At 44.3% G+C, this 21,912-nt stretch overlaps 1 protein-coding gene across 1 annotated transcript; it reads right to left on the reverse strand.

The window, feature by feature from the left end:
* Positions 1–212: 212 nt before the first annotated feature.
* On the reverse strand, positions 213–20,088 carry LOC102445789 (lysozyme g-like). Its single transcript, XM_075916771.1, has 6 exons — positions 19,935–20,088; positions 10,201–10,293; positions 9,301–9,402; positions 7,763–7,959; positions 2,060–2,198; positions 213–776 (listed from the first exon to the last, which is right to left on the reverse strand). The coding sequence occupies exons 2-6, from the start codon at positions 10,241–10,243 to the stop codon at positions 643–645; spliced, it is 615 nt and encodes a 204-aa protein (XP_075772886.1). The 5' UTR covers positions 10,244–10,293; positions 19,935–20,088; the 3' UTR covers positions 213–642.
* Positions 20,089–21,912: the final 1,824 nt, after the last annotated feature.

Consider the following 21,912-nt stretch of genomic DNA (forward strand, 5'->3'; position numbering starts at 1 on the left):
TGCATTTAGGAACTACATCTGGAATCAGGGCATGCGAATTTAAGCAGATCTCAAGTATGAAATCCAGGGGGTTCAAACTCAAGAGTGGGGCTACTGCCCTCCTAGTCTCCTATAAATGGCACCCTTGTCCAGTGAGTCTGTTGTCTCACCTGTGTCCATCTGCAATGGAAAATATATGATCAAAATAAACCACAAAGATTGAAAATACAGGCTTCCTTTCCCAATGGATTACTTTCCTTTTTTATTGTTAAGACAGCAGCAGATATTGAAATATCTTATGTTGTTGCTTGAAAATTGGAAGGCAGATGATTAGCAATAGTCACATAGAGAAGCTTTAATAATCCAGAGAAACAAGCATTTTAATAATGGTCTATCCTCTCTGATTATTACTATTCCTTTTAGTAAGACCAAGACCAAATTTGTTTTGAAATTACCATATATCCAAGACTGGAGAATGTAAAAATTTGGTGGCTGAGACTGTCAACTCTTATTTAAGCAAGTCTTCCCATTCAGTCAATGACAATATTTACAGCATTAAATTTTGCAGGTTCCAGCTTCTGATCTCCCCCAAATATATAGTATCTTTCCTGAACACTAGTCACTGCAAGAACCGTTGTATATCTGAAAAGAAAACGCCCATATTCAATATCCATTTCTCTTATAAAACTTGGCTCGTTCAACTACATCATTGGCATAATCATTGTGGGTTGTGCCAATATCCATTCCAGCATAGGTTCGGACGTTTCCTACTCCTGCATTGTAGGCAGAAATCCCACCTGAAACAATAAAAGGGAATTTTAAAGTAACAGTGTTAAAATGAAAAAGCACAAATAATTCCAGACAGATCTGTCTTGATTTAGCTTATTACAAACAAAATAAATGAAGAATTCATGCATAGCCAATGTCTTTATTAGATAGATAGTATCAGGAGCTTTAGAGCAGTGTTTCTCAACCTTTTTTTTTTGCTCCTGGCCACCTTCTGAGCCTTGTTTACCTCTGTGGCCCCCCTCATAGCCACTGTTAGTTGAAAAAAAGGTACATAAGTTACCTAATGATCCGTTTTTTCCATGTGGCCCCCTAGAGGTAGGGTGTGGCCCCTTGGGAGCCATATGGCCCACAGTTGAGAACCACTGCTTTAGAGAGCACAACCCACTTCTTCAGATGACAAAATATTTTAGCATCTGAATAAGTGGGTTGTGCCCACAAAAGCTCATTGTACTAGCTATATATTTTTCATCTCTAAGGTGCTACAGGACTGTTGTTGTTTTTTAAGTTTCTTTAGTTGAAGACTAACACAGCTACCCCTCTGAGACTGAATAAAAGAAGTCTGAATCCACCCACGATCGGGGAGCTTTTTGGTTTTGATGTGAGCAAATGTCAGTAGCTTGCTGAACCATTTGGCTCAGAACGTTCAAATAGAAGCCCTCCATCTTTGTACCAGGCCTGTTCTTAATAGAACATAAGACCCAATTACCATGTTACTTTACATTCAGCCCTACAAATAACTATATGGGAGAAAGTGAAAACATGAGCTTGCACTTCATTCTTCTCCCCTTTCTGAATCTCTGCTCCATGTTGTACCACACAGTTTTGCAGTCCCCTGAAGCTCTGTATACTTCCTAAAAATGCACCCACACCCACACACCTACAGAGATATGGGGTGAAGTTTTGAATTGATTCAAATAAACTGCAAAACTCTCATTGCCTTCAAAGGCACCAGATTTCATTCATGGCGAAACAGTAGAGGCCCAAATGTCAATATAAACTAGATTGGGTGGGTGGGGGCAGAATTTATGAATGTTCCCCATCTAGTGTTGGAAAGGAAACCCATGCTACAGAATGGGGAAAAATGCTAAAATTGACTAATCTAGTTTCACTGCCCAAACTATGCAAAATAAGAAAATAGACAAACAGCATCAATAGTTAAAAAAATAATACAGGGTACTTGGAATAATAAGCAGTAAAATGTTAAAAATATCAGTAACAAAAAAAATCGTTAACGTGATTTTTGTGCTAGAAGTCCCCTTAGCTCCTGTCCGGAATACAGTCTATACTGTACCTTTCAGCTGTTGTTCCTTGGTCCATTTAGGGAACTTTCTTTTGATTCCATTTATCATACTAACAAGGATGCCTGTCCCCTGATTGAGATGTTCCTGGCTATTCCATTTTCCAACTGGTCTATGGGAGCGTTTATCAACCTAGAAGGGCCAGAGAGAACATTACTTCTGAAAAAGATAATGTGTTTATACTATTCTTCCCTCCCAGCACACTGTACATAACTTAAAGTCTCAAACTGCAGTTGAGAAATTAGTCAAGTTTTCATCTTCACGGTACTTCTTGTTGTAATCCCAGCATAAACACTGATGAATAATACACTGGATAGTGCTAATGAAAAAGGATTTATTTTAAAATGCATCTTCTTTGCCATTTCAAGTTATAGTCATTAATTAACTGGCTAGCACTGAGCAATGCCTGCTGCTGCTGTATATATGTCCCACTGGTCCTGCCTCAAGAAGCATATACAATGAGGGCATGGAGATCATCAAGGGGCTAGACTAACATGGCTACCTGAAGTCTGAATTCTGAGGGGATAGCAGAGACATCTGTCTCCATCCACCCCTAAGCCTTCTAAATTCTCCCCCAAATTTGGAGCACAATTTCCCCCACCCCGAAATCTAAACATTTAAAAGATACCTCGCTGACAGTATTTCTGGCTCAGAGCATGAGCTTCTCAGCTTCCAAGACAGTACATAGCAGCCAAATCAGGAAAAAATGCCAAGTACAGAAGAAAATCAAACAACTACCAAAATGGACATTTGGGAGTTGATCCCTGAGATTAAGGCTACAAAGTTAATTTGACAACAAGTAAAGAAGAAAGTTACTGCCTTTGAAGAGCTAAAAAGTCTCATGTTAGTTTGTAACTGTAAAAACAACAAGTAGTCCTATGGCACCTTAGGTATGTCTACACTGCAAAATTAATTTGAAATAACAGCCATTATTTCGAATTAACTTTAATAGCGTCTATACATGCAAACCCCTATTTCGAAATTATAGGCAGTCCCCGGGTTACGTACAAGATAGGGACTATAGGTTTGTTCTTAAGTTGAATTTGTATGTAAGTTGGAACTGGCTCCAGATTCAGCTGCTGCCACTGAAACTGACCAGGGGATGACTACAGGAAGCCGGAGGCAGAGTTGCTCTGCCCCCAGCTTCCTGGAATCAGCCTGATCAGTTTCAACAGCTGCTGAATCTGGAGCCTGGGAGAGAACAGCTGGGGCGCTGCCCGGTAGGTTCCCACAGGACCAACCCGGCAGCACCCCAGCTGCTCTACCCGAGGCGTCCCACAACAAAAGCCTGGTCTGCTGGGGGGGTGGGGGCGCACTAGCTGCGCCCCCTTCCCCCCAGCAGATCAGGGAGACCCGAGCAAAGCCGCACAGGCGGCGGGATCCCCGCCGCCTGGGCGGCTTTGCTCCTGTCCCCCTGGTCTGCTGGGGGGGTCCAGCGGCTTTGCTGGACCCCCCCAGCAGACCAGGGAGACCGGGAGAAGCTTTTCTTCCCCAGAGGACACGGGTGGCGACCCGCCGCCTATGAGCTCCGGGGCGAGAAAAGCCCCGTTCGTAAGTGCGGATCTGACATAAGTCGGATCCGCGTAAGTTGGGGACTGCCTGTAATTCGAAATAGCGGAGTGCTTAATTCGAAGTTGGTAAACCTCATTCTACAAGGAGTAACACCAAATTTGAAATAGCTACTTCGAATTAAGTGCTGTGTAAACACTTAATTCGAAATAGGGGGCCTCCAGCCCTTCCCAAGGAGCCCTGGTGGTCACTCTGGCCACAACCAGGAAAACTTACTCTCCTGTCTCCCAGCCCCAGAGCCATTAAAGGGGTAGACCCTGGCCACAGTGCCTGTGCCAGCTCCAAGCCTGCCAGCCCAGAGCCAGCAGTGGCCACCGGGGCCCTTGACCCAGTGGCCCCAAAACATTAGCCAGCAAGCCACTGGCAGCCAGCCCTCCACTGCTCCCCAGGAGCAGTCTGCCAGCTCCCAGGAGCCTGACAGGGGCTGGAGAAGCTGGGTGCCTTCCTGTTCCAGGGTGGAGATCATGGACCTTATTCAGGTTTGGGGGGGATGTCCCCAACGTCCATGATCTCCGCACTAGACGGAGGAATGCGGCCATCTTTGACAGGATAGCTGCCAGCCTGGCTACCAAAGGCCACATGCGAATCCAGGAGCAGGTTTGTATGAAAATCAAGTTGGTCTGGCGAGACCCCCAACCCTGAGCCCTGAGCTTCCCCTCCCCCTTCTTCCCCTTGCTTCCCCATTCAAGCTCCCTCCTCTCAGGTTTCCCCCTCCCCTCTCCCACCGTCTCTCTTCCCCTCTCTCACCTCCTTTTCCCAGTCTCCCCAGAGGTTCATTCCCCCCCCCCCCAGTTTTGTTCAATATACCCAGTTTCTATTTTTGAACATACGTGTCTTTTGTTTGACATCAAGAAGGGGGCTAGGGAGGGTATGTGGAAGGATGTGAGGGTATGTCTACACTACCCCGCTAGTTCGAACTAGCGGGGTAATGTAGGCATATCGCAATTGCAAATGAAGCCCCGTGCTACACGCGGCACGGGGTTTGAACGAGCGGGGATTTAAAAATGGCGGCGCCCCGCTTATGCAAATGAAGCCCGGGAAATTCAAATCCCGGGCTTCATTTGCAATTGCGGTATGCCTACATTACCCTCCTATTTCAAAATAGGAGGGTAGTGTAGACATACCCTGAGGGAGGAATGGGACACGAGCCCTGGTGGGGAGGACTGGAGTGGCTCTTAAGGCTCCTTGGGGTGGATGCTCTCCTGCAGGGCCCCCTGGATCCTGACAGCTCCCCGATGGACCCCCCCACGATGGCAGCTTGCAGCAAGTGCAGCCGGCCTGATGGCAACAACCCCACAAGATGCACCGGTGTGCCCAGGGGCAGCTCTGGCTCCATATGGCCAAGTGATGTGGTGTCCCGAGTTCGGTCACTCAGGGCACTCCAAGACAGAACTGCTTTGCTGTCCCTCATCAGGTAGACAAGCAAGCGGGGAACCCTGAGAACTGTCTGTCCGGAGTGGGGTAGGGTCCCTTTAGGCACAGAGCTCAGTTAGCCTCAGGCAGCAGCCCCACACACTAAGTCCTAACCTGATGCCCTGCCGGCACTGGTTCCAGCCAGCCTTAACTTCGGTTCAGGGTCCACTCAGTGTGGACTCGCTATTTTGAAATAGTATCAGCGGGGTAGCTGTGTTAGTCTGAATCTGCAAAAGTGGTGAGGAGTCCTGTGGCACCTTATAGACTAACTGAAGTGTAGGAGCATAAGCTTTCGTGGGCAAAGACCCACTTTGCATCTGACTTTGCATCTCCTACACATCAGAACAGAAATGTGATTTGTCCTTTTCATATGTGTTCATTTTTTTAAAATTGTATCCTTTGGTATATATGGCTGTGACTATTTTCTTCCACTATTTGATCTGAGGAAGTGGGTCTGGCCCACGAAAGCTCATCATCTAATAAACCATCTTGTTAGTCTTTAAAGTGCTACATAGTCCTGCATTTTGTTTCAGCTACACCAGACTAACACGGCTACATTTCTATCACTTTTGTAGATAAGACACTCTTTATCAGATAATGAACCAGAGAAGAATAACAGTCAGAAACCAAGTATTTTATAATGAGGAAAAAAGGGTACCTGTCAATTATAGGACTTGTACTAGTGAGGCTAATTAAGTGGACTGGAAGTGTCCCATACTTAGCTTTTGATGTAAAAGTGAAGTGTTAAATGCAGGGGAGACTGGCTTTACAATGCAACATCCAGTTAATGTGGCAGTGAAAACATCCCTAGTTTATCATGGATTAATTTTTTAAAAAATCACACCCTCCAGGAATCACACACATGCTAGAGCAAAGGCTATTCTAAACATTTGGGATTGAACTAGAAAGAAGATAATTATTCCTCCTCTCTAATGATACCCTTGCAAATAATCTAGATCACAAACCAGTGAAGGTCCAGAGAAGATCAACAAGAATGATTCAAGGTTTAGAGAACATGAGCTATGAGGGAAGACTGAAAAAACTGGGCTTGTTGAGTTTGGAAAGGAGAAGACTGAGAGGGGACATGATAGTGGTTTTCAAGTATCTAAAGGATGTTACGAGGAGGAGGGAGAAAAATTGTTTTTCTTGGCCTCTAATGATAGGACAAGAAGCAATAGGCTTAAAATGCAGCAAGGGAGGTTTAGGCTAGACATGGGTGGTTAAACAGTGGAATAAATTGCCTAGGGATGTTGTGGAATCTCCATCAGAGAAGATATTTAAGAGGAGGTTCGACAGACGCCTATCTAGATGGTGTTTGGAACTGCCGTGAGGGCAGGGGACTGGACTTGATGACTTCACAAGGTCCCTTCCAGGTCTAGCATTCTATGATTTTTAAAAATTGGGAGAGCCATAGAATGCATATGGTTGGACATCTGTTCAATAAAGAAACTTTTTAAACACATTTAGATAACAAAACTAACATTAACTGGCCCATTCTTCCATGGTACCAGTACTCTAAAGTTAGGGAATTATGTTTTCAACTTTCTAAGAAAGCTGTTTTATACAGAAACATAACTCTAATAGAAGCCATGGCAACTGGTCAATTATGAAACAAAAAAGTTATAACAAATTAATATCAACCTTCATAGCCAGCTTTCTTAACAACAACAAAAGTCTGTATATGACACACTGGGAAAAGATTCTGTATAGCTAATTAACACTAAAAGAACTGGGTTAAGGAGACTGGGAGACAGAGAAGTGTTGGAGAAATAGTAGTGAAAGAGGATTTTTTATAGGTAGGGGATAAGTATTGGACAAACTGGTGAAGGAAAATGTGTGCAATATGGTCACTGGCTAGTACTGAGATACAATTTGTAACCAAATATCAACAAATCATTTCTGTATAATCCTTTGGAATACGGCTAGAGCCTTCCTAGTAGAACTAGCCACATGAAAGCAAATGAAGAACGAACCTTTCATCTGCTCATAGCTGCTGACTATTGATACCTCTCAGCTGAGAAACAAAAATAGTGAAGCCCTCAAGAAATGTTATGGGCATGGGAAGTTGTTATGGAAAAATTAATGGACCTATTATGTACCCAGCCAAAGAAACCAAAGACAAACAGATACTTAGATGTTTAGTTATGATGTGGTCAACACTCAGAGTACACCCACCATCAACAAACAGCACAGCTGTCCAGTTTCCTTGAATATTACAATTAATACCTATTCCTGCTCTGGGGAATGTCTGCAATCAGAGATTCCACTCTGTTTAATAAAATCAGTACCAGTGCCATCATAGATGCTGTAATGAGGCAATATGGTAACAAATACAGAGGTCAGATGTCTGGACTACTGCATAGTGTCTCTTTAAATGAAAGCTTGAGACTTTAATGACTGTTGTTTTGTTCTGGTATTTACACAGCAGGGATTTGCAACCCTGTTAATGCCGCCTAAGTAAATAATACAAATGAGAAATGGAACTTCTGTGTGGAAAGGTAAAATGTTGAACTTGCTTAGGTTGAACAAGAGGCAGCCTCTCTACTGCCCGGTCTGACACATGCCAGAGCAATGCATTGGTGCCTCAACACTAATGCATTTTCTGGCAGTGGGCCAAGTATCAATCTCTGTCTGGGCTGCAGTACGGAAAATGCACCTAGCTCTCTGCCAAGTGCTTGGCTGTGCTTGGTCTTAGTGTATTGACAATTACTGACCTGCATCAAACCAAATCCATTTCCACCATCACCCCAGCCATCTTTTAGGGCAGCTCCAGCATGTGACTCTCGGGAGATGATACCAGCAACCACAGATGGATCCACACAGTACTTTTTGGCAGCGCTCTTAATGATGGTTTTATATCTGTTCATTCTACTCAAGTCCTTCCGAGCAATCTCTGCTGAAGCACGAACTCCTGTAGTAAGTGGAAAAGTCATCAGATGGTTTCTTATTGCAATAGCCGCAAGAGATTTCCTAAGCACAGAGCTTCATTCTCCTCTCTCATTGCTCGTGTGCAACTTGCGTGTTCTGCATTTTACATATTATGAATGTTAATGATGTATCTAGGAAAAATAAATTGTGCCTGGAAATAATTTGTGAAATCTGGATTTAATTCTTATTTCAGTAGGCCTCACTCTCTGGATGACGCAGGGGTGATGTAGATAAGGGCTAAGAGGAGTGACATCTACCCATCTACGTACGGCCAGAGAGACAAGACTGTGATACGGGGCTTCAAAGTTGGGAGGTGAATTCAAAAGAGTGGGATTCCTAGGGACAGATGTAGAGTGAAGGGCTGACAGACATGCTAGGCCATTAAATGGGGGAGGGATAGCTCCGTGCTCTCAGAATGGGCGGGGCTGGGGAAGCCAGCCCTCAGCTCTGCCCAGAGCACTACTACTCCAGCACCTCCCGCATCCATAAGAAATGCTTGGAGCGCACCCCACAGCGCTCCAGCAGCAATTTAAAGGGCCTGAGGCTTCGGCCACCACAGTTCCTGTGTTAGTGGTGGTGGTGGCTGGGAGCCCTGGGCCCTTTTGAATGGCGGGGGCAGGGGAGTCTCAGCACCATTTCATCCTGCATTAGGAGGGAATTTCAATCCTACTCAGCAGGGGCGGGTCTGGCAGTCAGTCCAGTTTCGTTTCTAGAGTGAAAGACCAGGGAGTTCCTTCATTTTTTACCAGCAATACCAGATAAACTGTTGATCTGATGTACATGTAGCGGGTGTAAAACAGCAAGGACTAAACAAAAGTCGGGGAGTGAGGAAATTCCTCCCTGCCAATCCCCCTCTGCTACTGATTTGTGATAAGCCTTGAGAAAGTCAGTTGGGCCATATTTTAATAAGTGGTTGTTAATTCTGGATTCTTCAGAGACACCTTGGGTCTAGTTGTTGAGGGATAGAAATATTCACAGCTCCTGATAACTTTAACAAGAGGTGCTTGTGTCAGCACTGCTGGAAATCAGACCTAAGTGTCTGAGTTGCACTCCTGAAAAGAAAGCCAGGAGCCACATGTGAAAAAATTGACCATCACCTCTCTGTGCCAAAATCATTCCTAGTGTAACTGCATTAAAGACGGTGGCGTTATACCAAAATCTTATTAAGTCCTACTCTCTGTCTTAATTTCTTCATCTGTAAATGAATGTTATGAGGTTTAATCAATTAATTCTTGGAAAGTACTTTACAGAAGTAAAATACTGTGCACCGCTGTGATGACTCTGTGTGCTATAATACAGCAACCAAACAGCGGCCATTACTCACCACAGTAGCTTAAGCCTTCTGGTCTTGCAGTTGCACAGGAAGCCCCAGTGGCATCGACTCTTTTTATGTCACCATAGCATCCAGACTGACTTTCAGAAGTACCTGAAAAATTAAATGGAGATATTTTAATTAACACAAGTACAGTGAAAAGATTCAAAGTCAAGAATCAGACTCTGCCCCGCTCTCAGATGGGTTCTGTGTCATAGGTTGTGGGGTCTGGTTTGAGTTCTCTGGGAGTGGAGGTCTTGCTAGCCAGGAGTCACTGCCTGTGCAAAGTGAGATCTTTAAAATAGGCTAGAGATTAAAACCTCTTGCCCTCTGTGTTAGGTGCCCGTCATGCAAAACATCCTATTACCACTTCTGACAATATATTGATATGAAGAGCCAAATTAGTCAGAAACAGTTTATTTATATTCCATTTGCTCTTGAACCAAACTCATTTCTCTTACACAGAAGCTGCCTGAGTCCTCTGAGGAAACAGCAGGACCCGCTTTTATTTTTGGAGCCCTGAGACTCAGCCTCAGTTGTTTGGACACACAAGGGACAAGCAGCCCAACCCTTCCTCCCTATTGGCCTGTACCCTACATGAGACTATGGGGAACTGGTCCATTAGTTGGCTATCGGGAGTGTTTTGCCTTTTTCTCTTGGACTGCTTTGACCTCATGAGCCAGCAGGGAGCCAAGCCCCAAAGAGGCAGTTTCCATGGGCTGGACCCCCAGTCTGGAGCAAAGGCTACAGTCAAGCTGCTGTCCAGAGAAGGATGTTCCGTGTGAGAGAGGGGCTCCCTTCTCCTGGGGATGCCAGAGAGATAAAACCTATCCCACACTTCATCGCCACAACAATCTTACACAGTTGCTTTCTCAGTGAGCTCAGTGAAATAGAAAGAGACCCCAGACTCACCAAAAAGGGCAGCAAGGCCCAGAATCATCAGCGTGAATAGCATGGGGACGGTTCTTCTCAAGCACCCAAGGGAGTGAGAAAATAAATCCAAATCTGCAAAGAAATCAAAATATCTCACCGTGCAGTACTAGTGTGAAGAAGTTATGTTGTCTGGCCCTTTAGAAGTTAATAATGACTGTATGATGGCCAATTGTTCTGACTGTAATAAGTTCTTTCCTCACAGGCTACAGAATTAAACTATGGAGTTTGCTTTTGGGCACTTTTGGGGAGCCTCAGGGTGGATGGCAGGGAAACTCACCCTGAGGACCAAATAAATTGTGGAAATAAATAAGGAACAAAGCCAATAAAAATCTAAGCTACATAAAACCATATAGATAATACAGTGTAGGGGCTTTCGGCAGTATCACTCTTTACATAAGCTTTTAGACTTACATACTCACACCCTTCCTTAAGGACTTTGTGGTAAGAGACAACAGACCAGAACTATCTGTACCATGCCACTTTGTGCAATGCACCAAGTTCATCAGTGAGCTGAAGGGTCATAAGAACATAAGAACGGCCATTCTAGGTCAGATCAAAGGTCCATCTAGCCCAGTATCTTATATGCTGACAGTGGCCAATACCAGATACCCCAGAGGGAGGGATCACAACAGGTAATCTTCATGTGAGCCCTCCCCGCCACCCTGTCATCCATTTACAGAGAAACAGAGGCTAGGGGCACTATTCTTAGTCATCTTGGCTAACAGCCATTGATGGACCTAACCTCCAAGAATCAAGCTAGATCTTTTTTAAACTCTGTTAAAGTCCTAGCCTTCACCAAGTTCTCTGGAAAGGAGTTCCACTGGTTGACTGTGTGCTGAGTGAAGAAAAACTTCCTTTTGTTTGTTTTAAACTTGCTGCCTCTTAATTTCATTTCGTGACTCTAGTTCTTATCTTGTGGAATAAGCATACAACTTTCCCTTATTCACTATTTCCATACCAATCCTGATTTTATAGACCTCTATCATATCCCTCCTTAGTCTCTTCTTTTCTAAGCTGAAAAGTCCAAGTCTTTTTAATCTCTCTTCATATGGGACCTGTTCTAAACCCCTAATCATTTTTGTTGCCCTTTTCTGAACCCTTTCCAATATATCATTTTTTACATGAGGCGACCACATCTATAAGCAGTATTCAAGATGCAGGAGTAACATGGATTTATATAGAGGCAATAAGTCTTATTTGCTATCCCCTTTTTAATGATTCCTAACATTCTCTTTGCTTTTTTGACTGCCGCTGCACACTGAGTGGATGTTTTCAGAGAACTATCCATGATGACTCCAAGATCTTGAGTAGTTGTAGCCAGATTAGTCCCCATCATATTGTAAGTGTAGTTGGGATTATATTTTCCAATGTGCATTATTTTACATTTATCAATATTAAATTTCAGTTGCCATTTTGTTGCTCAATCACCTAGTTTTGTGAGATCTTTTTGAAGCTCTTCACAGTCTGCTTTGGTCTTAATCAGGCATGTCCAAAGTCCAGCCCGCGGGCCAATTGCGGCCCGCGGTCGGATTTAATATGGCCCCCGCTTCTCCCGGCTCCCCGGTGTTCCTTTTAACTGGCGCGCGCAGCGCAGCGCGCCGCTTTGGGCCGCGCTGCCGCCGCCACCGCAGTCCTAGACCCTGCCCTGTAGGGCACGTCCGCAGCCCCGCTCCCCCGCTTGGCTGCGGGTTCGCCCTGCCCCCGTGCCACCGTGAGGCCAGCGTGCCCTGCGCTCTCCTGTGCTGCAGTCCAGATCTCAGTTTCACCCTTCACATTAGTGTAGGCAAGTTTTTTTTTTCAATTGAGATGAATACATTGTAAAATCTCAGTTAATGTCAGTTGGTCTAAATCAGTTATAAATATATTTGGACACAACATGTATAGTTGGTGTTATGTTCCTGTTCATATTTTTTGAACTTAAAAGTTGATAATATATAATGTACTTTACAACGTTCCTGACATATATTTCAGCTTCCTGGATTTTTTTTTCATCTGGCCTTCAGATATGAAAGGCAGAGTGATTTAACACCTGTTTAGATTTGTCATCCATGTGACGAAATGAAAAGTATGCCGTTTGCAATAAACTTTGCATAAAATAGTTAATTTGCATTTAATTTTAATGGTTCAAAGAATGTCAGGCAAAATGGTCGGCCCTCACGCATGTTCACTTCTTCAAATCTGGCCCTCTTTGAAAAAAGTTTGGACACCCCTGGTCTTAATGATCTTGAGCAGTTTGGTATCATCTGCAAATTTTGCCACCTCACTGTTTACCCCTTTCTCTAGATCACTCATAAATAAGTTGAATAGGATGGGTCCCAGTACAGATCCTTGGGGGACCCCACTGGATATTATATATGATACTATGTATATTTTGTTAGACTCTCAGTTGCCACAGGGCTACTTGTTGGTTTTTAAGTTACAGATTAACACAGATACCCCTCTGAGTCATGATATATTTGCTTAATGTAGTGATCCATGTAACTGCCACTCACTATCATAACCGCTGAGCTCACTATCATAACCGCTACTCTTTCCAAACATGGATTTGTGGCTATTATTTTGATGTTCCTTGTGGCAGCATTTACTGGTAAATTTTTACTTCCTACCATTGAGCAAGCTCCCCTAAGTTCTCTAAATCTAAATGTAACCCTTAGGCTCTTTAGCTAAGCCAAAGCTTGTTGCCTGTTATGCTTAATTATACTTAATGCCTGCTTATGTTAACTCACTTCAGCAACATGCCTCACAGCATACAGGCCTGTAGCTTTCTTGCATGACAGCTGAATAAAATGAAAGCTGAATATACCCAAAGCAAGGCAGTGAATATAACAAAGGGCAACTAGCTCTGGGTATGTCTACACTACAAAGTTAGTTCGAACTAACGGACGTTAGTTCGAACTAACTTTAATAGGCGCTACACTAGCGCTCCGCTAGTTCGAATTTGAATCGAACTAGCGGAGCGCTTAGTTCGAACTAGGTAAACCTCATTTTACGAGGACTAACGCCTAGTTCGAACTAGCTAGTTCGAACTAAGGGCTGTGTAGCCCTTTAGTTCGAACTAGTGGGAGGCTAGCCCTCCCCAGGTTTCCCTGGTGGCCACTCTGGCCAACACCAGGGAAACTCTATGCCCCCCTCCCGGCCCCGGACCCCTTAAAGGGGCACGGGCTGGCTACGGTGCCCGTGCCAGGTGCAAGCCTGCCAGCACCCAGCTAGCAGACCCTGCACCTGGCACGGCACAGAGCCACCCACCCGATGCCCCCCAGCCCACCCTCTCTTGCCGGGACCAGGCTGGCGGCTCCCGGGAGCTTGCCCTGGACCGCAAGAGGCGGGCACCTTCCTGGGCTAGTGCGGACATCGTGGACCTCGTCCACGATCTCCTCACTAGGCACAGGAAAGTGGCCATCTAGGGCAGGAGAGCTGCCAGCCTGGCCACCCAGGACCAGGTGTGCATGAAAATCAAGGGGGTCCACTGAGACCCCCGACACTGAGCCCTGAGCTTACAATGGCCGTACTGGGTCAGACCAAAGGTCCATCTAGCCCAGTAGCCTGTCTGCCGACAGCGGCCAACCCTAGGGACCCTGGAGGGGATGGACCGAAGACAATGACCAAGCCATTTGTCTCGTGCCATCCCTCTCCAGCCTTCCACAAACTTTGGGCAGGGACACCACTCCTACCCTCTGGCTAATAGGACTCCATTGACCCAACCTCCATCACTTTATCTCACTTCCCTTTAAACTCTGTTCTAGTTGTAGCCTTCACAGCCTCCTGCAGCAAGGAGTTCCACAGGTTAACTATTTGCTTTGTCAACAACAACAACAACTTTCTCTTACTAGTTTCAAGCCTGCTACCCATTCCTTTCCTTTGGTGTCCTCTAGTCCTTCTTTATGGGAACTCAGGAAGAACTTTTCTGAATGCACCCTCTCCACCCAACCCCTGCTTTTAGAGACCTCTATCCTGTCCCCCCTCCGTCTCCTCTTTTCTAAGCTGAACAGTCCCAGTCTCTGTAGCCTTTCTTCATCTGGGACCTGTTCCCAACCCCTGATCATGTTAGTTGCCCTCCCCTCTCCCAGCCTTTCTCTTCCCCTCTCCCACCTCCTTTTCCCAGTCTCCCCCAGTTTTTTTCAATAAAGACAGAGTCAATGTTGGAAGAAACGTTATCTTTATTTTGTACATCAATAAGAAGGGGGGCTAGGGAAGGGTAAGTGGAAGGAGGTGAGGGAGGAATGGGGTACGAGCCCCCGATGGGGAGGACTGGGCTGGCTCTGCGGGCTTCTGGGGTGGAAGCTCTCCTGCAGCCCCCCAATTACTCCCTCTCCCCAGATGGCAGCCTGCGGCAAGTGCAGCCGGGCTGATGGCCGAGTGGTGTGATGTGCCCAGTGTGGGCACTCAGGGCACTCCAAGCCAGAACTTCTTTGCAAGCGGGGCACCCCTTAGAACTGTGTGTCCGGGGTGGGGGTCGGGACCCTTTAAGCGCAGCCCTCGGCTAGCCTGAGACAGCATCTCCATGCTCTAAGTCCTCCTTTTATGCCCTGCCGGCACTGCTTCCGGCCATCCTTAAGCCCTGTTCAGAGTCCACTCAATGTGGACTTACTAGTTCGAACTAGCAAAACGCTAGTTCGAACTAGTTTTTAGTTCTAGATGCGTTAGTTCGAACTAGCTTAGTTCGAATTAACTAATTCGAACTAAGTTAGTTCGAACTAACTTTGTAGTGTAGACATACCCTCTGTGGGTTACAGTACAAAGAAACCATGTTTGAAATGCTGGGGCATTGTCTTGACTGAATGAGACAGAAATGAATTCTGTGTACAGGCAGTCCCTGGGTTACGTACAAGATAGGGACTGTAGGTTTGTTCTTAAGTTGAATTTGTATGTAAGTCGGAACTGGCGTCCAGATTCAGCCGCTGCTGAAACTGACCAGCGGCTGACTACAGGAAGCCCGAGGCAGAGTTGCTCTGCCCTGGGCTTCCTGGAATCAGCCGCTGATCAGCTTCAACAGCGGCTGAATCTGGACGCCTGGGACAGAGTAGCTGGGGCGCTGCCGGGTAGGTCCCCGCAGCACCGCACCTCAACGCTGCAGGGACCAACCCGGCAGCACCCCAGCTGCTCTACCCCAGGTGTCAGCGAGAAAAGCCTAATCTGCTGGGGGGGGGGGCACTAGCGCCCCCCCTCCCCAGCAGACCAGGGAGACGTGGCCAGCGGGACCCGCCGCCCACATCCTCCACGTCTTTGCTCCGCATCTCCCTAGTCTGCTGGGGGCCCCCCCAGCAGACCAGGGAGATGTGGAGCAGTTTTTCTTGCTGCGGAGGACATGGGCAGCGGGACTGCGGCACGTCTGGGCGATCCCGCCGCCTGCGTCCTCTGCGGCTTTGTTCCGCATCTCCCTGGTCTGCTGGGCCCCCCCCCAGCAGACCAGGGAGACGCAGAGCAGCTTTTCTCACCCCAGAGGACACGGGTGGTGGGACCGTGGCGCATCTGGGTGGTCCTGCCACCCATGTCCTCCGGGGCAAGAAAAGCCCCATTCGTAAGTACGGATCCGACATAAGTCGGATCCGCGTAACCCGGGGACTGCCTGTATAACTACTGGGACTGAGGCCATAACTGTAGCTCTGCCTCTCTCACACAAATAAGGTTATTACACTATAGAAGAGAGCCAGGAGAATAAATTCAGAATCCTGAATTCAGCAATAATTCAGATTTGTTGACATTCATAATTCATTCCCCATTGCTAATTTTACATAAGAACATAAAAATGGCCATACTGGGCCAGACCAAAGGTCCATCCATCCCAGTATCCTGTCTGCCGACAGTGGTCAATGCCAGGTGTCCCAGAGGGAGTGAATCGAACATATAATGATCAAGCGATCTCTCTCCTGCCATCCATCTCCACCCTCTGACAACCAGAGGCTAGGACACCATTCCTTACCCATACTGGCTAATAGCCATTTATGGACTTAACCTCCATGAATTTATCTAGTTCTTTTTTAAACCCTGTTATAGTCCTAGCCTTCACAGCGTCCTCTAGCAAGGAGTTCCACAGATTGACTATGCACTATGTGAAGAAGAACTTCCTTTTATTTGCTTTAAACCTGCTGCCCATTAGTTTCATTTGGTGGCCCCTAGTTCTTATATTATGGGAACAAATAAATAACTTTTCCTTATTCACTTTCTCCACACCACTCATGATTTTATAGACCTCTATCATATCCCCCCTTAGTCTCTTCTTTTCCAAACTGAAAAGTCCCAGTCTCTTTAATCTCTCCTCATATGGGACCCATTCCAAACCCCAATCATTTTAGTTGCCCTTCTTTGAACCTTTTCTAATGCCAGTATATCTTTTTTTGAGATGAGGAGACCACATCAGTACTCAGTATTCAAGAAGTGGGCGTACCATGGATTTATATGACAATAAGAAATTCTCCGTCTTATTCTCTATCCCTTTTTTAATGATTCCTAACATCCTGTTTGCTTTTATGACTGCCGCTGCACACTGCGTGGACGTCTTCAGAGAACTATCCATGACAGGGGCAGCCCGTGAGCCTAGGTGAGCTAGGCAGCTGCCCAGGGTGCCGCTGGCCCGGGCGCCCGATGATGACGTCACGGGGTGCCAGGGTGCCCCATGATGACATCATGGCCATTGACGGCCGTGCAGGCAGGGGCGCCGATTGTGCCGCTCTGGCTAGGGCTCCAGCTGCTGCAACCAGCCTTGGGCTGCTCCTGATCCATGATGACTCCAAGATCTCTTTCCTGATTAGTTATAGCTAAATTAGCCCCCATCATATTATATGTATAGTTGGGGTTATTTTTTCCAATGTGCATTATTTTACATTTATCCACATTAAATTTCATTTGCCATTTTGTTGCCCAGTCACTTAGTTTGGTGAGATCTTTTTGAAGTTCTTCACAGTCTGCTTTGGTCTTAACTACCTTGAGCAGTGTAATATTGTCTGCAAACTTTGCCACCGCACTGTTTACCCCTTTCTCCAGATCATTTATGAATAAGTTGAATAGGATTGGTCCTAGGACTGACCTTTGGGAAACACCACTAGTTACACCTCTCAATTCTGAAAATTTACCATTTATTCCTACCCTTTGTTTCCTGTCTTTTAACCAGTTCTCAATCCATAAAAGGATCTTCCCTCTTATCCCATGACAACTTAATTTACGTAAGAGCCTTTGGTGAGGGACCTTGTCAAAGGCTTTCTGGAAATCTAAATACACTATATCTACTGGATCCCCCTTGTCCACATGTTTGTTGACTCCCCTCAAAGAACTCTAATAGATTAGTAAGACATGATTTCCCTTTACAGAAACCATGTTGACTTTTGCCGAACAAATTATCTTCTTCTAAGTGTCTGAGAATTTTATTCTTTACTATTGTTTCAACTAATTTGCCCGGTACTGATGTTAGACTTACCAGTGTGTAACAGCTGGGATCGCCTCTAGAGCCCTTTTTAAATATTGATGTTACATTAGCTATCTTCCAGTCATTGGGTACAGAAGCTGATTTAAAGGATAGGTTACAAACCATAGTTAATAGTTCTGCAATTTCACATTTGAGTTCTTTTAGAACTCTTGGGTGAATGCCATCTAGTCCCGGTGACTTGTTACTGTTAAGCTTATCAATTAATTCTAAAACCATCTCTAATGACACTTCAGTCTGTGACAGTTCCTCTGATTTGTCACCCACAAAGGACGGGTCAGGTCTGGGAATCTCCCCAACATCCTCAGCTGTGAAGACTGAAGCAAATAATTCATTTAGTTTCTCCACAATGACTTTATCGTCCTTAAGTGCTCCGTTTGTATCTTGATCGTCCAGTGGCCCCACTGGTTGTTTAGCAGGCTTCCTGCTTATGGTGTACTTGAAAAACATTTTGCTATTACCTTTTGAGTTTTTGGCTAGCTGTTCTTCACACTCCTTTTTGGATTTTCTTATTACATTTTTACACTTAATTTGACAGTGTTTATGCTCCTTTCTATTTACCTCACTAGGATTTGACTTCCACTTTTTAAAAGATGTCTTTTTATCTCTCACTGCTTCTTTTACATGGTTGTTAAGCCACGGTGGCGCTTTTTTAGTTCTTCTCCTATTTTTTGAAAATTTGGGGTATATATTTAATTTGAGCTTCTATTATGGTGTCTTTGAAAAGTTTCCATGCAGCTTTCAGGGATTTTACTTTAGTCACTGTACCTTTTAATTTCTGTTTAACTAAGCTCCTCATTTTTACATAGTTCCCCTTTTTGAAATTAAATCCCTCAGTGTTGGGCTGCTGAGGTGTTTTTCCCACAACAGTAATGTTAAATGTTATTATATTATGGTCACTATTTCCAAGAGGCCCTGTTATAGTTATCTCTTGGACCAGATCCTGCACTCCACTCAGGACTAAATTGAGAATTGCCTTTTCCCTTGTGGGTTCCTGTACCAGCTGGTCCAAGAAGCAGCCATTTAAGGTATCAAGAAATGTTGTCTCTGCATCTCGTCCTGAGGTGACATGTACCCAGTCAATATGGGGATAGTTGAAATCCCCCACTATTATTAAATTCTTTATTTTGGTAGCCTCTCTAATCTCCCTTAGGATTTCATAGTCACTATTACTGTCCTGGTCAGGTGGTCGATAATAGATCCCTACTGCTTTATTCTTATTAGAGCAGGGAATTACTATCCATAATGATTCTATGGAACATGTTGATTCATTTAAGATTTTTACTTCATTTGATTCTAAATTTTCTTTCACATATAGTGCCACTCCCCAACCCATACGACCTGTTCTGTCCTTCTGATATATTTTGTACCCCAGAATGATTGTGTCCCATAGATTGTCCTCACTCCACCAGGTTTCTGTGATGCCTATTATATCAGTATCCTCCTTTAACACGAGGCACTCTAATTCACCCATCTTATTTTTTAGACTTCTAGCATTTGTGTACAAGCACTTTAAAAACTTGCCACTGTTTATTTGTCTGCCCTTTTCTGATGTGTCAGATTCTTTTTTATATGAATGTTTTTTGTCTTATCTGGCTCATACTTTATCCTCTTCCATCCTCTCCTGCTGACTAAAACCTAGAGAATATCTATCAATAGACTCTCCTCTGTCAAATCTATGTGTTCCTCTGCACCAATAGGCTTTCCCCCATCTCTTAGTTTAAAAACTGCTCTGCGACCTTTTTAATGGTAAGTACCAGCAGTCTGGATCCACTTTGATTTAGGTGGAGCCCATCCTTCCTATATAGGCTCCCCCTATCCCAAAAGTTTCCCCAGTTCCTTATTTTATCTTATTTCTAAATACAAACCCTTGTAATATTCAATCAGGACGTTAAATTCTTCATGGTGTTAATATGACCCACTACTGCTATAAATGCACTTTTTTCTGTGTCGTGATATCTTGCATACTCTGTGCAGATGTTTGCTAAATTCACCTTTTTATTTGAGCAGTGCAGAGGGGATTATCATCTTTAAACTCCTTTGTAGCTGCTCTGTGAATCTAGTTTTCTAGTCTAAAGTAATCTGAATAATCAGCAGATGCCTCTTATCCAGAACTCAATGTCCAGCAGAGACACATTAACAACTATTAAAGAGCAAATGATGGAGTCATTTCTCAGGCAGAGTTTCATTGAAGTAAATGAGACAAGAAATGGCCTTCCATTACCACCCATTGGATTTTACTAATGAGTAGAATAGAGACTAGTCCCACTCCTAATGAGCTTAGTATTTCACTCACCTGTCTTCAGTTTCTCTTTTCTGAGAAGATGGTTGTTTTGAAGAGCTTTATATATCCTAGAAGGTTCCTTCCCTCTTTATTCAAAATAGCCCTATCAGACGTGATTAAGTTTGGTGTTTATAATTAAAACAAACTAGCTTCTGTCACTATGACGGTTGTGTGTGATAAGGTGTAAGTTTAATTTCACTATGTGGCAAGATTCAAATTTCAAAAGAAAAAATTTCCCCTTCCCTTGTGTTCTCCTTTTTATTAGTTTCCTCTTCTTGCAGTTGGTGACAAAATCCAAAGCAAGAGAACAAGGAAGGAGTCCTGTTGCAACTTAGAGATGAACACGGTTATTAGGTAATAAATAGTTGCTCATGATTAATAAATTAATACAGTGTTAGTCTCTAAGGAGCCACAGGTGTCCTGGTTGTTTTTATAGTTACAGACTAACATGTCCTATCCTGTTCTGGTGTCAAAGATCCCCTCAGGGGAGACTCTGGAAAGGACGAAACATAAAAAGCAGGGGGTAACTATTCAGTAGCGGGTGGTGCATGTCATTGTGTCCATACTCCAAGCTCATGGAACATACCAGAGGCACTTGCATTTGCCCCATGAGCTAGGTGTGAGATGGCTGCCTTCTTGGCTGATACATCAGGGACTGAACTGGGAACTTCTAACGCTAAAAGCATAAACTACTACAGCTTGAGCTAAAGAAGTAACACTCTCTGGTGACAGTTACACCTCATATCCTGCATTTATGGAGCACAGAAATGGTCCTGTAATACATACATATCAGATCACTGCATATCTCAGGGCTCCATGCATTCTCCTGCCTCACACCAGGAGCTGTATTTGGCACCCACATTCTCTCCTTCCCTTTGTGCCAGGCACTCCGTGTCCTTCACTTTTCACTATCCTCAGCCTCCAGTGAAGGAGGCTTAATTCCATCAGTGCCCATTGATGGAAAGGGACAAGCCTATGGCTGGTATCCTCTTGACCTCTCTTTCGCTAAATATGGAGCAGGCTTATGGAGACAGCATGTGTGGAAAGAACAAAGTCTCCTTTTCTCTCCTCTACCTCTGACTCCTTCTGCTGGCTCTGAATCCACCCCAGCACTGTTAGGTGAGTCACAGCACAGAGAGTAAGGAACAACATTCAGGGCTTTTCCAGTTTTCTGATTTTTAGGAAAATCAGTAGAGCTCTTCAAATGTGAGATCCAGAAGAACAATTGAAATCTTGCTGGGAAAATTTTTATGGCATTTCTTTTCTGAGGCTTTTTCTGGAATGATTGGAAATTTTGGGGAAGATTGAAAAGAAACTGTTAATATGACGTATTTTCTCTCAGAATGACGAGTGAATAAATATTTAAAGGAACGTTTAAAATAATATCATTACTTCTGCCTATCAGGCCTTCAAAATGCTTTCTAATAATAAGTAAGCACAATGAATAAATATTTCCCTAGAAATGAGGACTGTCAAGTGATTAAGGAAATGAATTGTGACTAATCATGTAATTAATTGTGTTCTTAAAAATGCTGTGCTCTTAAAAAAATGGAATCCATATAAACATCCAGAATACAAAAATATATATATGTTTTTGGATTTTTTTTACAACACAGAATACAAAGTGTATGGTCCTCACTTTTTTATTATAAATATTTGCACTGTAAAAATAAAAGAAATATTCTTTTTCAGTTCACTTAATACAAGTAATGTAGTGCTGAATCTGTATATCCTATTTTTATACATGTGTCGTTCTTGTATGTGAAGTTAGATATGTGAATTGTGAATGTGATTTTAATTCTAAATGTGCTAATGAAGGGCATTAGTGATACTTTAGGAACTTAATGTTTCTGTATTCAAACCAACAACCTGTGAAAGGTCTTGTTTGTCCTGTAAGCCCTAACCGTTGTTGATTCCAGAAAGACATGTGACTATGCCACCTGGTATTGGAATCCATCTGTAATCTGGTATTTTTCCTTAGGGATGGGCA

This window comes from Pelodiscus sinensis, chromosome 1 (genome assembly GCF_049634645.1).
Source record: "Pelodiscus sinensis isolate JC-2024 chromosome 1, ASM4963464v1, whole genome shotgun sequence".
Lineage (NCBI taxonomy): Eukaryota > Metazoa > Chordata > Testudines > Trionychidae > Pelodiscus > Pelodiscus sinensis.